We start from the raw sequence: 12,280 nt of genomic DNA, 5'->3' as shown, positions 1-12,280 counted from the left end.
ATGCGAAGTGATGCAATTTCAGTTCGGTGAAATCAGTCCCAATCAGAGCAGAGCAGGCTCTCGGACATGAGGGATTTAGAGAGACTGATTCACCCATCGAGTCGTTTGAGAATCATTGAACAATGTGGTGATGTACAGCGTGTAATATGAGAAAATGAAAGTGTATTTTGACCTTGGATGAATGTAAACCTGTTGTAGGAGAATCAAAACAACATTTATTAACCTTTCAAATACCATATAGAGGCACTTTAAATTGATGTGAGCAACCAGTGCAATATTATGAGGAGAGGTGTGATGAGCATCTGTATATTTATAAATATATATCCCTATGCCTGATATCCATGCCTTTGTTTTCCATAGCAATGTAGTGGCCTTCAAGTTTTTATCAGAAGTGCAGAAATCTTCGTCAATGAGGAAGTGAAAGCGTTTGCTGAAGCACTGGTGAATAATCATCTGCATGCTCTGCGTGTACAGCCACAGACCTCAGACAAAGAGTTTCGTCTGGTGGAGGTCACAGTTCACATGGCTGCAGTCCTGCTATGTGGAAATTTGCCTTTACTGCAGCCACTGCAGCAGCTGACACTGTCCCCAAACAACATGACGGTATGAACCCTTCACAGTATGATATCAAGGAGTCGCATGGAGACTAGAAGGTGTTTGAGTGTGATATTTCTGCCATGTTCTCCTCACAGGCTTCATTCATCCCAACTATGCCGGATGGTGTGTGGGCTGTTGCCCAGCAGGCCATGGCCATGACCAAAAAGCGCTTTCGGTGGTATTGTGAGTCAATTCTGTGTATCGTTGCTGCTATAGAATTTTCACAGACTGGAAGGATTTGTAGGATTATTTGTTGTATAGACTTGTAGGATTTCTAATCAGGTGACAAATTAAATCCCCCACAATTTCTTTCAGCCAATAGAATTGCTTTGGAATTTTGAAAGGTCCTTGGAACTGACACAGGGTTCTGCATTTGAACACTCTTCCTTTCTTTTAAAAACATTTCTTAATCTCTGGTGTTTTTTGTTCTTCACAGACTGTCCTAATGGTCATCCCTGTACAGTTGGTGATGTAGGGTCATATGACTTAATTCCTATGATTTGGCTTGTTATCACAGCATTAAAGGATTAGTTCACTTTTTGATATAGTCACCCTCAAGCCATCCTAGTGTATATGACTTTCTTTTTTCTGATGAACCAACATCCATCATAAACGTGCTCCACACGGCTCTGGGGGGTTAATAAAGGCCTTCTGAAGCGAAACAATGCATTTGTGTAAAATAAAAAACATATTTAACAAGTTATGATGTCAAATATTAAGTTTCCACCAGACCGCCTTCCATATTCAACTTACAAAGAAAGTGTAAACTGTCCTTGTGTCAGTTAAGCTTTTTCCGTAACTTGAATATTTTACTTCATAACTTTTTAAATATGGATATATTTTTCTTACACAAATGCATCATTTCACTTCAGAAGGCCTTTATTAACCCCTGGAGTCGTGTGGAGTACGTTTATGATGGATGGATGTGGATGGAGACACTTTCTTCTGATCATACTCATTGATCCTGCTCACTGCCATTATAAAGCTTGGATGCATCAGGATATTTATTAATATTTCTCAGATTGAGATTCATCAAAATGAAGAAAGTCATATAGGCTTGAGGGTGACTAAAGCTTGTGCTAATTTTCATTTTAAGGTGAACTAATCCTTTAATTACATTCAGTATCTTAAAGTCACAGTATTAGATTTAATTTGATTTGATCAAATAGTTTTTTCCCCTTAAATAATAAACATTCATTCTCTTCATGCATCTATCCAGTGTGGCCGACCCACGCAGACCAGCAGATGTATAGAGTGTAAAGCAGTAATAGGTGGTACCAACCACATACCTGTTCGCGGCTTCCAAGCCATGGAGACACAGTGAGTTACTCGTGCAGTGAATGCTTGTTGTTCCTGTTTTATTGTGTTTAGTTTGGTAAATATAGTTTATCACCTGGCACCTGTCTGTTCAACCAATATGCAACCATTGAAAAGTTTGAACACACAACAACTTGTTTCTCATGATCTTAAAAAAAAAAAAAATAATAATCCAAAGGATTCTACTTAAATGCTGAGATTAGTTTTGTAGACAAACCTACAATAAGGTTCAATTCGTTAACTTTAGTTAATGCATTAGTTTTTATGAGCTAGTAATGGACAGAATTTTTTTCTTAAAAAAAAAAAAAAAAAAAAATCCCAATAATTTACTCACCTCCATGTCATCCAAGGTGATTCATGTCTTTCTTCAGTTTTTGATGAAATCATTCCAGGATTTTTCTCCATATAGTGGACATTTGAAGGTCCAAATGTCAGTTTCAGTGCAGCTTCAAAGAGCTCTACATGATCCCAGACGAGGAATAAGAGTCTTATCTAGAGAAACCATCAGACATTTTCTAAAAAAAAATGTAAATGTAATCCTGAAATGTTTTCATCAAAAACCTTAAAGGTGCCCTAGAATTGAAAATTGAATTCACCTCGGCATAGTTGAATAACAAGAGTTCAGTTCATGGAAATGACATACAGTGAGTCTCAAACTCCATTGTTTCCTCCTTCTTATATAAATCTCATTTGTTTAAAAGACCTCAGAAGAACAGGCGAATCTCAACATAACACCGACTGTTACGTAACAGTCGGGATCATTAATATGTACGCCCCCAATATTTGCATATGCCAGCTCATGTTTAAGGCATTACACAAGGGCAGCCAGTATTAACGTCTGGATCTGTGCACAGCTGAATCATCAGACTAGGTAAGCAAGCAAGAACAACAGTGAAAAATGGCAGATGGAGCAATAATAACTGACATGATCCATGATAACATGATATTTTTAGTGATATTTGTAAATTGTCTTTCTAAATGTTTCGTTAGCATGTTGCTAATGTACTGTTAAATGTGGTTAAAGTTACCATCGTTTCTTACTGTATTCACGGAGACGAGAGTCGTCGCTATTTTCATTATTAAACACTTGCAGTCTGTATAATTCATAAACACAACTTCATTCTTTATAAATCTCTCCAACAGTGTGTAATGTTAGCTTTAGCCACGGAGCACTATCAAACTCATTCAGAATCAATGTAAACATCCAAATAAATACTGTACTCACATGAAGCGATGTATGCGTGCAGTATGCATGACGAACACTTTGTAAAGATCCATTTTGAGGGTTATATTAGCTGTGTGAACTTTGTTTATGCACTGTATTATAGTCGAGAGCTCCGGGGGCAGGGAGCACGAGATTTAAAGGGCCAGCAGCCCCTGAATCAGTGCATATTTAATGATGCCCCAAAATAGGCAGTTAAAAAAAAAAAAAAAAAAAATCTATGGGGTATTTTTAGCTGAAATTTCACAGACACATTCAGCGGACACCTTAGACTTATATTACATCTTGTGAAAAAACGTTTGATGGCACCTTTAATTTCTTTTCGACTGAAGAAAGAAAGACAAACATCTTGGATGACATGGAGGAGAGTAAATTATCAGGAAATTTTTATTTGAAAGTGAACTAATCCTTCGATATAGGTTAGGGTTAGTTTATTTATATACTACTTTTGTTAATTGCTGTGCATTAATGATACTTTAATGCAAATTTGTTGCCATCTGGATTTAAATAAGCAAATTTTTATTTCTTTTGTTTTTTTGGCAGTGATTAATGTGTTTCTGGAATGTAATGTTTGGCAACAATTCTTTGTGCATAGCTTTTTACTTGTCATACGACTGCCTGTCCAAACAGAAAAAGAAAAAACAGAAAAAAGAAAAGTTGCACAGTCTAATATTTCATTGGACTGCCTTTAGCTTGATAACATTGTGCTTTCGTTTCGACAACATTATGCACCATCACAACATTTATTTCTGTCAAGAGGTGATCATTTTTGGCTGAGATCTTTATTTACAATGGCCAGGCAGTGTATGTAGAAATCAAAATGAACCAAGATTAATAAATGTAGAAATATTGGTAACACTTTACAAAAGTCTCATTTGTTAACAATTCATTAACTGATATGAACTAACAATGAGCAATGTATTCTTACAGCATTTATTAACCTTTGTTAATGTTAAAAAATGTTAATAAATAAAATGTTGTTGTAAAGTATTAATATTATATCTTGTTAATTATTGCATTGATGTTAATGTATAGAGCATTATTGTGAAGTGTTACTGAAATTAATTACAACACTAACATAACTTTTTTTTATGCCTCTAAAAAATCTGTTGTAGATCATTTTTTGGTCTAATTGTTAAAACATCATTTAATCAACTTTGCAGAAGAGAGGACACTGAATCAGGACACATTCTGGGTGATGCACAACGCCGTGATCATCCCGATATGCAGGACACGAAGAATATGTCACCTGCCCCCTTCGCTCTTCTCAGACTGTTCACACACATGGCCATGCTGCTGGGAGCTGGGAAAAACCCACAGGTATTACATTCTTTCTGCCTTTTTATGGTTTTGTGATATACAGGGGTGGAAAGAGTGCTGAACAAATATACTCGGGTTAAAGTAGCATTACTTTCCAACCGCCACGGCTCGTGGGGCAGAGCCACCAAAATATTCAGCTGAACATAGACCTCTATATAGACTGAGTAATAATAGAGCTATGGAAGTAAAATAATACCATATGTTTTTTTTTGTGTTTTTCTTTGTTTTTTTTTAAAAAAGCATCTTGAATTGCACTACTTGAAGAAAAAAATATGCATTGCATTAACCGTGCTTGTATTTTAATGCATTGTATTTTTAGGGCTTGCATTTTTATGAGCTGAAATTCAATGGTTGTATATTTAAGCTGTGAATATTTCAATTCAAAACATTTCATACACATTTTCATTGTTAAATTCAATAATCCATATTCACCTTTCAGATTTCACTTCCAAAATATTCATTCTGTTTAAAAATAAAACCTATAATATTCAGCAGAAAATTTTTGGTCCATTTTATTTTGCGTTCACAAATTCAGTGGTTCAGCAACAGTTAGAGCCATTCATTCTGTTCTTTAATTAAAACAGATTTACATTAATGGAGCAAGCGGTAAGTGAATGTGTGATGATTATCAGGGACAGTATAAATGCAGAAAAGCTGATAAAGACACAAAAGCTGCATTTATGTTTAATTCAGTGTCTTTACTGTTACTTTCCCTGTTTAGGCTAAAGCTTTCTCTACAGTGAACGAGATTATAACGTTATTCCCCAATGCTGATGTACAGTTCAAACGTTAACTTTCCTTAACTTTATATCACAGTGCTGTGCTGCAGTACTGGGGTTTCCCTCAATATGTCATGCTCCAGGTCCCCTGCCGTCGGGACATACAGAACGCTTAACTCATATTTATAGACTAAATACAGTGATATAAACACCACCGAACTCGCACCTGTACTATACTATATAGGCTACAGACAAGCAGGTGGACTCAGAATATGGACGAAACGTGCAAAGTTTGACACTAAGCGTTTCCCAGTGAAATACTGGCATAAAGTTGGCATCACACCAACATGAACACCCTACAGACTGTAATTCATTCTCTTCAAATACTATAGAGCTTTAAATTATGGTATATTTTGTGTATGAGCATACATTAGGCTAAGTGAAATATATAACGATATTTACATATAACTTGACTGTTTAATTTATTCAATATCAAGAATCTAAAAGGTGTGCATCATACCTGAAACCTACATGAACACTTTACAGTATGACGTATTGAGGGAAACCCCAGTACTGCAGCACAGCTGCGATGTAAAGTTAAGGAAAGTTAAATGTCTATCTCAGATTTAAAATGAATGAATCAGCCATTTGAATTTCAATGACTCACTCATTAATGGTGACTTGCTGCCACCTAGTGGCAACTTTGTATCTTTTCACATTTTAAATAATTTCAAATATCAGTATTCAACATTTTGTTTAAAATATCTAAAGATTGTTCATGCATTTATAACTGCAGGCCGTTCATTTGTCACCTCAGAGCTGAATTAAACTGTCTGTGTAAATGATCTAAATGCCTCTTCAGATGCAGCTTCTGTTTCCTCTATTGCAAAGATTCATTTTGTTGAGACTTATTTAATTTGATTGGCCATAGTCCTATTGTGTCTTATTATTATTATTATAACTGAATTTCATTAAATTTATGAAATTGACATAAAAGATTATGCATGTATAATTAGGTTTAAAAATTGATTTATAAAGGTAACAATTTAGCCCTTCATTGGTTCATGATTAGTTCATGCTTTCATTAGTCATTAGTTCATGCTGAATTAAGTATTAATTCAGGTATTAGTACATTATTATTCATGGACCCTCATTGTAAAGTGCTACCCAACCCCTCAAAGTCCTGGTCTAGTCTTGGTCTCAGATTAGGTGATCTTGACTACAACACTAATAGATGGGTAATTTAGTGTGAACACCTTTAACTATCTTCATCCCATAATCTTGCATGTTTCTGTTTAGAGTGTCCTGCAGATCATCAAGCCTGCTGTGCCGGATCCTGGGCCGTTCCTTGTGGCCCATCTTTTGAAGGACATGGAGCAGCTGAGCAGAGCTTTGGGCAAAGGGGTGGATGAGACAGACAGTACCATCCATTTGATCATCCACAGTCTACTGGAGCCCCATCAGACCCGCCAGTGTAAGAGCTCACACAACTCACCTTACATTTGCCACTGGCCATATTGATCTCCTGCCACAGAAATTCAACAAATGTAACATTTTGATACAGGGCCTGTTCCTTATGATCAAACACTTTCCACTAAAGATGCAAGAAACGGATGGGAAAATGCCATGAATAATGATGTCATTACCCATCAGCTGAAGGTAAACAGCATGCTTTTAGTATATTATGTATCATCAATATTTAGTGTATCCTGCTTGATTTTCCATTTTTTAATTTTTCATTATGTCTAAAATGGATAGACAATATCAAATTTAAATGAATCAGTCTGTTGTTGTACCTGGACTTTAAATTTGACTCAATCTTTGTTGAGTTGTCATATAATATCTATCTTAATAATAGTACAAATATTAATATATTACTGCACTGTAAAATAAATGTGGGATTAAGTGAAGCTCTACCGCAGCAGAATCAAGTTATGCGGAGTGCGGCAGTATCGTTAGTTAACAAATATAACCATTAAAATAAATGGTCCCACTTTATATTAAGTGGCCTTAACTACTATGTACTTACATTTATATTAATCATTTGATACAATGCACTTATTGTGTACATACATGTTTTTACATTGTACTTATATTTTAAAAACACCTGCATGTAATTACATCTGTAATTAATTTCTGTAATTACATTTATAATTACACTGTTGACCCATCCCTTAACCCTTACCCCTACCCTTAAACCTACCCATACCACCAAAGCTTTCCCTAACCTAACCTCTATCCTCCTCAATAGCAGCAAAAGTGTTTTGCAATTCAATATGAACCCAACAAGTACATTGTACTTATTTTTTGATGTAAGTACATAGTAGTTAAGGCCACTTAATATAAAGTGGGACCAAATCATTTTTTACAGTGCATGTACAAATACTATTATTTAACCTTATAAAAACTCACTTTAACCAACACATGATTCATTCATTCATTCATTTCTTTATTTAACCAGGTTAAAAAAACTCATTGAGATTAAAATCTCTTTTACAAGAGTGACCTGGCCAAGAAAGCAGCAGCAATAACATAGACATACAAATACACATCAAGACACAAAAAAACAAAACAAAAAAGAATCAAGGATCACAACAGCAATTTACCAAAGGATAAAACACATAATCTGTTAAAAGTAACTTAAACTCATTTAGTGATGGAAGCACAGTCAGCTTTAAGACATTTTGTAAGGTATTCCAAACAGTGGAAGCATTATATTTAAAACCTTTTTTACCTAGCTCTGTTCGAACTCGAGGAACTTTAAGATATAACAAATTGTTTGAACGAAGATTGTAACAAACATTTGTGTTTGAAAAGCTAAGAGACAAGTAAGATGGAGCTAGACCACAGATAGACTTATAAATAAAACAGTAACAATTGAAAGTTCTTCTAGTACACAGAGATGGCAACTCAGCCTTGTCATATAAAGTGCAATGATGTGCTTGATAGCCATAACCAGTAATAAAACGTAAAGCACTATGATAAACAGTATCAAGTTTTTTTAAATAATGTACTGGGGCAGTCATGTAAAGCAGATCTCCATAATCCAATAATGGTAAAAAGGTTGCAGATACCAAATATTTCCTTGCACTAAAAGAAAATAAAGTTTTGTTTCTGAAATAAAAACCCAATTTAAGCTTAAGTTTTAAAAGTAATTTATCAATGTGTGGCTTAAAGGTTAATTGATTATCAAGTAAAATACCCAGGTACTTATAGCTCGCAACACATTCTATTTTTGCTCCCTGTGAAGATATTATATCAGGAAGATTACTTGATAGAGCTTTAGAATTTGAAAAAAATCATTAGTTTAGTTTTATCTATATTTAAAACTAGTTTAAGTTGACATAGTCGAGACTGAACAATATCAAATGCTGACTGTAAATAATGAAGAGCTTGTGAAGCTGATGAAGCACAGCAATAAATAGCAGTGTCGTCTGCATAAAGATGGTACATAGCATTGGGAATGTTATCACAAATATTATTTATATACAAAGAAAATAAAATGGGTCCCAAAACAGACCCCTGAGGGACACCTTTAGTGACTGACAGAACAGATGAAGTACAACCCTTTAAAAACACACACTGTGTTCTCGCTGAAAGGTAGTTTGCAAACCATTTGATAGCATTATCTGAGAAACCAACAATGGAAAGTCTTTTTAGAAGGATGTCGTGATCAACTGTGTCAAAAGCCTTCGATAAATCAAGAAAAAGAGCTGAACAAATTTCTTAAATGGTAAGAAAAAACCATTTAATCAAAAATCTTAAATGGTAAGAAAAAACATGTTTAATGTCTGCAGATTTATGTAGTTTTTTCCTTTTTTCTATTTTTACAGAAAAAAAATTTGTATATAAATAATGAAATATTAATTAACATTTTATATAAAATTACACATTCTGTAAAAATACAGAAAATTTCCTTTTAAAATCTGCAATTCCGTGTTAATTTAATAGTAGAAATTTAAAATTGCACCATTACCTGTAAAATTACTTTTATTTTAATCAGTGTAGCCATAAAACTGGGCCCTGGAATATGTAAACTGCACATTCAAATAAATAACTGGGGCTGCACAATTAAAATAAAACTCAATTTATCCTATCAAACTGTGATAGGATAAAAAGAAGCACATGTAGTTGCACTGATTCTGAGTGAAGAGTAGCAGTGTGTTCATTTACATGTGTGCAGCTTATAATAATGTGTTCTCACAAACTCCATCTCTGCAAGCACTGTGAGTGTGACATAATTAGGAACACAGTGTGCACAAAATGCATGTTCACTTTATTTATACTCACATTTGCATAATTTCCAACTATTATGTGAACAGAATATAGAATATATACATTCACCAATATTCCACCAAAATAAAAGCTTGTGGATTTGAAGTTAAAATGATCAATATACTGTTTACTTGCATGCCATGTGACCATTAGCTGCCATCAGAGAACTGTACTTCAAGCAAATAGACCACATCTGCTGTCTAAAAGTTGAGAAACCTCTGGATTAAAGCTCAACTCTACTGTGATCTTTCTCTCAGGATCTGGACAATCAGCTAAATGAAGTGAGTGCATTCATCAGGAAAGATGAGCGAGTGTCTTCTAATCCAGTGATGAAGTTGACGTTTGGGAAACCAGAGCTTTTCCTGCACTGTTTACCCCAGAACTCCCTTATCCATAATTCATCCATCTGGAGCTGCAGGAGGAAGGTCTCGATGTTGAGTCTTGCCCACATTGTGGAGCAGAACAATGGCCGAGACACTTTACCTGTACTCTGGAGGTTCCTTCAGAGGGTAAGATCTGAAGTGATTATTCCACAATAATAAATGTGTATGGGGGAAAAAATCAAAATAAAGGTAAACTGGTGTAGAGGAAACACAAAAATAGTGACAAAAGTGACTTTATAATACTCATGCCCAAAAACAAATTTTCCTAAAAAAAAAGTACAGATTAAACAGGTTCAAGTTAATATAGTTGGATTAAAAAAAAACCTCTCTGAAGTTGTGTAAAGTCATCAGATTAGGTGCAAGATTGAAACTTTCAGTTCCCTCAATATTCTATCGATAGCTAACATTATGGGAAAAACAACATTCTCCACAAAAATATGAAGCCCATATTGAATCATGCCAGTGAAATTAAGCGGTCAATGGTATTCGAGCATTAATTCATCAACTTCATCCTGTTTATAGAAGAAGCAGCCTGAAGAAAGTGTGCGCATCAGCCTTGTTCTTGACTCGGCATGTTTCATGAAGAGGAGCTTGTAGGGTGCTGTCCTGTTTGGGTTGCCTCCACAGCGAATGTTTCAAAGAGCACTGGGTTTAAAGGCGGCAGCATCATCTGTGATTTCACGAGGGCTGTTAAACATGCTCACTTTTACTCGAGCCTCACATTCCCAGACCATCTTGCCCTCAGGCCACGTGAGAATCGCTGTGGCATGTACTTGCCTCACAGCTTTTTACCAGAGGGGCGCGGAGATAGAGCTGGTCTCCAGGCAAAAACACAGTCATAACAGAAGCATCTAGCTCGAGCTAGGGTGCATGGCCTTAGAAGCTTGGCTTTACAGTGTATACGACTAACTCATAATAAGTGTTTTCAAATTTGCTATAATATAAGAGAAGCACCATTTATATAGTGTGAAAAATATGAGTGAATTACTTGAAATGAGCAGGATTTCATCGTTGATGATTTGACGTGATCCAGGATTGTTAAGTTCTTTGCAGTTCATCCCGGAGTTGCCATCAGCATCATCTTGTCTTCATCTTGACAAAATAAGTTTAACTGTCCCGGGACTTTATGTAGGCCTGTGTTGAAAATGTTTAGTATTTACAGAGCAACATTCTGACATGCAGGGAAAAACAACTCATGCATGTTTATCATCATCCTGTTTAGTTGAAACATGAGGACGCTTCATTGGAACATTACATCCCTGCGTTTTGATTCCGCTGTAGTTAATTTGTGGCTACATTTTAGCCTATTTTTTTGTTTCTTCATTTTTCAAATCAAAAGAGCAAATTAATAGCAAGTTCTCACATTTTAAGTAGGCTGGAAGGCTACAAAGAGACATTCAACAATTTCTTAATGCATGGATTAACTTTATTTTTCTGCATGTTATGTGCAGAGCTCTGGGGGACTAGTGTCATGTTAACCAACTGTTTATTTCAGGATGCAGAGCTACGGCTGGTGCGGTTCCTTCCTGACATCTTGGTTCTCCAGAGGGATTTGGTAAAGAAGTTCCAGAACATGACAGACCTTAACTTCAAAACCATTGGAGAGTTCCTGGATAGCCATAAAGAAGGTACGGCTATATCAGAGAATGAAACATCATTTTCCATGGCTAAATGTTGTCTTAGGGTAGGAGTGGACAACTTTGTCCGGCACTGTCTATTGAGGTGGGATATGGAGAAGGAATCACCATCTGTCTCTGAAGCTTGCAGAGAGCTCCAGACACCGTCTCTGTTAAGGCCTTTGAAGAGAACTGGTTTTATGATCTTTGGGGCCGGTGACTTAGTTTGAACAAAAGGGGAGAGGCTTTTATGATGCCTATTGCATTTCAATCAAGTCTATTTGTTTCAAGAGTTTCAACTGAACCCTAATCAAACACACCAGAACAAATGCATCAGTGTCTTCAGGATTACTATAAAGATACAGACAGAGTTTGATCAGGCTTGGAGCTCATCTCTGTAGGAAAATGAACCTCGGTGGCCAGAGTTGTCCATCCCTGTCTTAGGCTCAGTGTGAGGATGTTCATGATTGATTGATTGATAAATGAACTGTTGTTAAATTGTAAAATTGTTGTTTATGCTTGTTTATAGTTAATTTGCCCATTTCAGTGCAAAAGTGTTCAGTAATTATGCAAGCAAATGCCATTTCTCTGTAAATAAATATTATGTTCACTACAAACAGTAAAAGTGCCATGTTTTCAATCGACAGCTTCACTAGCTTGGTATGAAAGGTACATAAAGATCTTCTTGTCAACATGGAACCAGCTCAGGGTGTCTCTGGCTACCACAGGTAAACCAGCTCCTACTGAACTAACCATGATTTAAGAGACTGTTAAATCAATGCTTGAGCAGACAGGTAATGTGTATTGTTTTCATACATGATGTTTTCTGTC

General features: G+C 35.7%; 1 protein-coding gene across 1 annotated transcript in view; it reads left to right on the top strand.

Annotated features, from left to right (window-relative positions):
- LOC137005330 (E3 ubiquitin-protein ligase rnf213-alpha-like) overlaps positions 1 to 12,280 on the top strand; it is a 107,584-nt gene that overhangs the window by 74,208 nt on the left and 21,096 nt on the right. Inside the window, exons 49-58 of the mRNA XM_067366175.1 lie at positions 361 to 603; positions 693 to 780; positions 1,034 to 1,068; positions 1,817 to 1,917; positions 4,300 to 4,456; positions 6,475 to 6,649; positions 6,740 to 6,834; positions 9,708 to 9,959; positions 11,329 to 11,461; positions 12,097 to 12,177. Of these exons, the coding sequence (XP_067222276.1) occupies positions 361 to 603; positions 693 to 780; positions 1,034 to 1,068; positions 1,817 to 1,917; positions 4,300 to 4,456; positions 6,475 to 6,649; positions 6,740 to 6,834; positions 9,708 to 9,959; positions 11,329 to 11,461; positions 12,097 to 12,177 (1,360 nt within the window). The remainder of the gene's footprint in view (positions 1 to 360; positions 604 to 692; positions 781 to 1,033; positions 1,069 to 1,816; positions 1,918 to 4,299; positions 4,457 to 6,474; positions 6,650 to 6,739; positions 6,835 to 9,707; positions 9,960 to 11,328; positions 11,462 to 12,096; positions 12,178 to 12,280) is intronic.

The sequence above is a fragment of the Chanodichthys erythropterus genome, chromosome 17, assembly GCF_024489055.1.
Source record: "Chanodichthys erythropterus isolate Z2021 chromosome 17, ASM2448905v1, whole genome shotgun sequence".
Classification (NCBI taxonomy): domain Eukaryota; kingdom Metazoa; phylum Chordata; class Actinopteri; order Cypriniformes; family Xenocyprididae; genus Chanodichthys; species Chanodichthys erythropterus.
The sequence above is the reverse complement of the archived record's forward strand: the minus strand, read 5'-3'. Positions and strand labels throughout refer to the sequence as shown.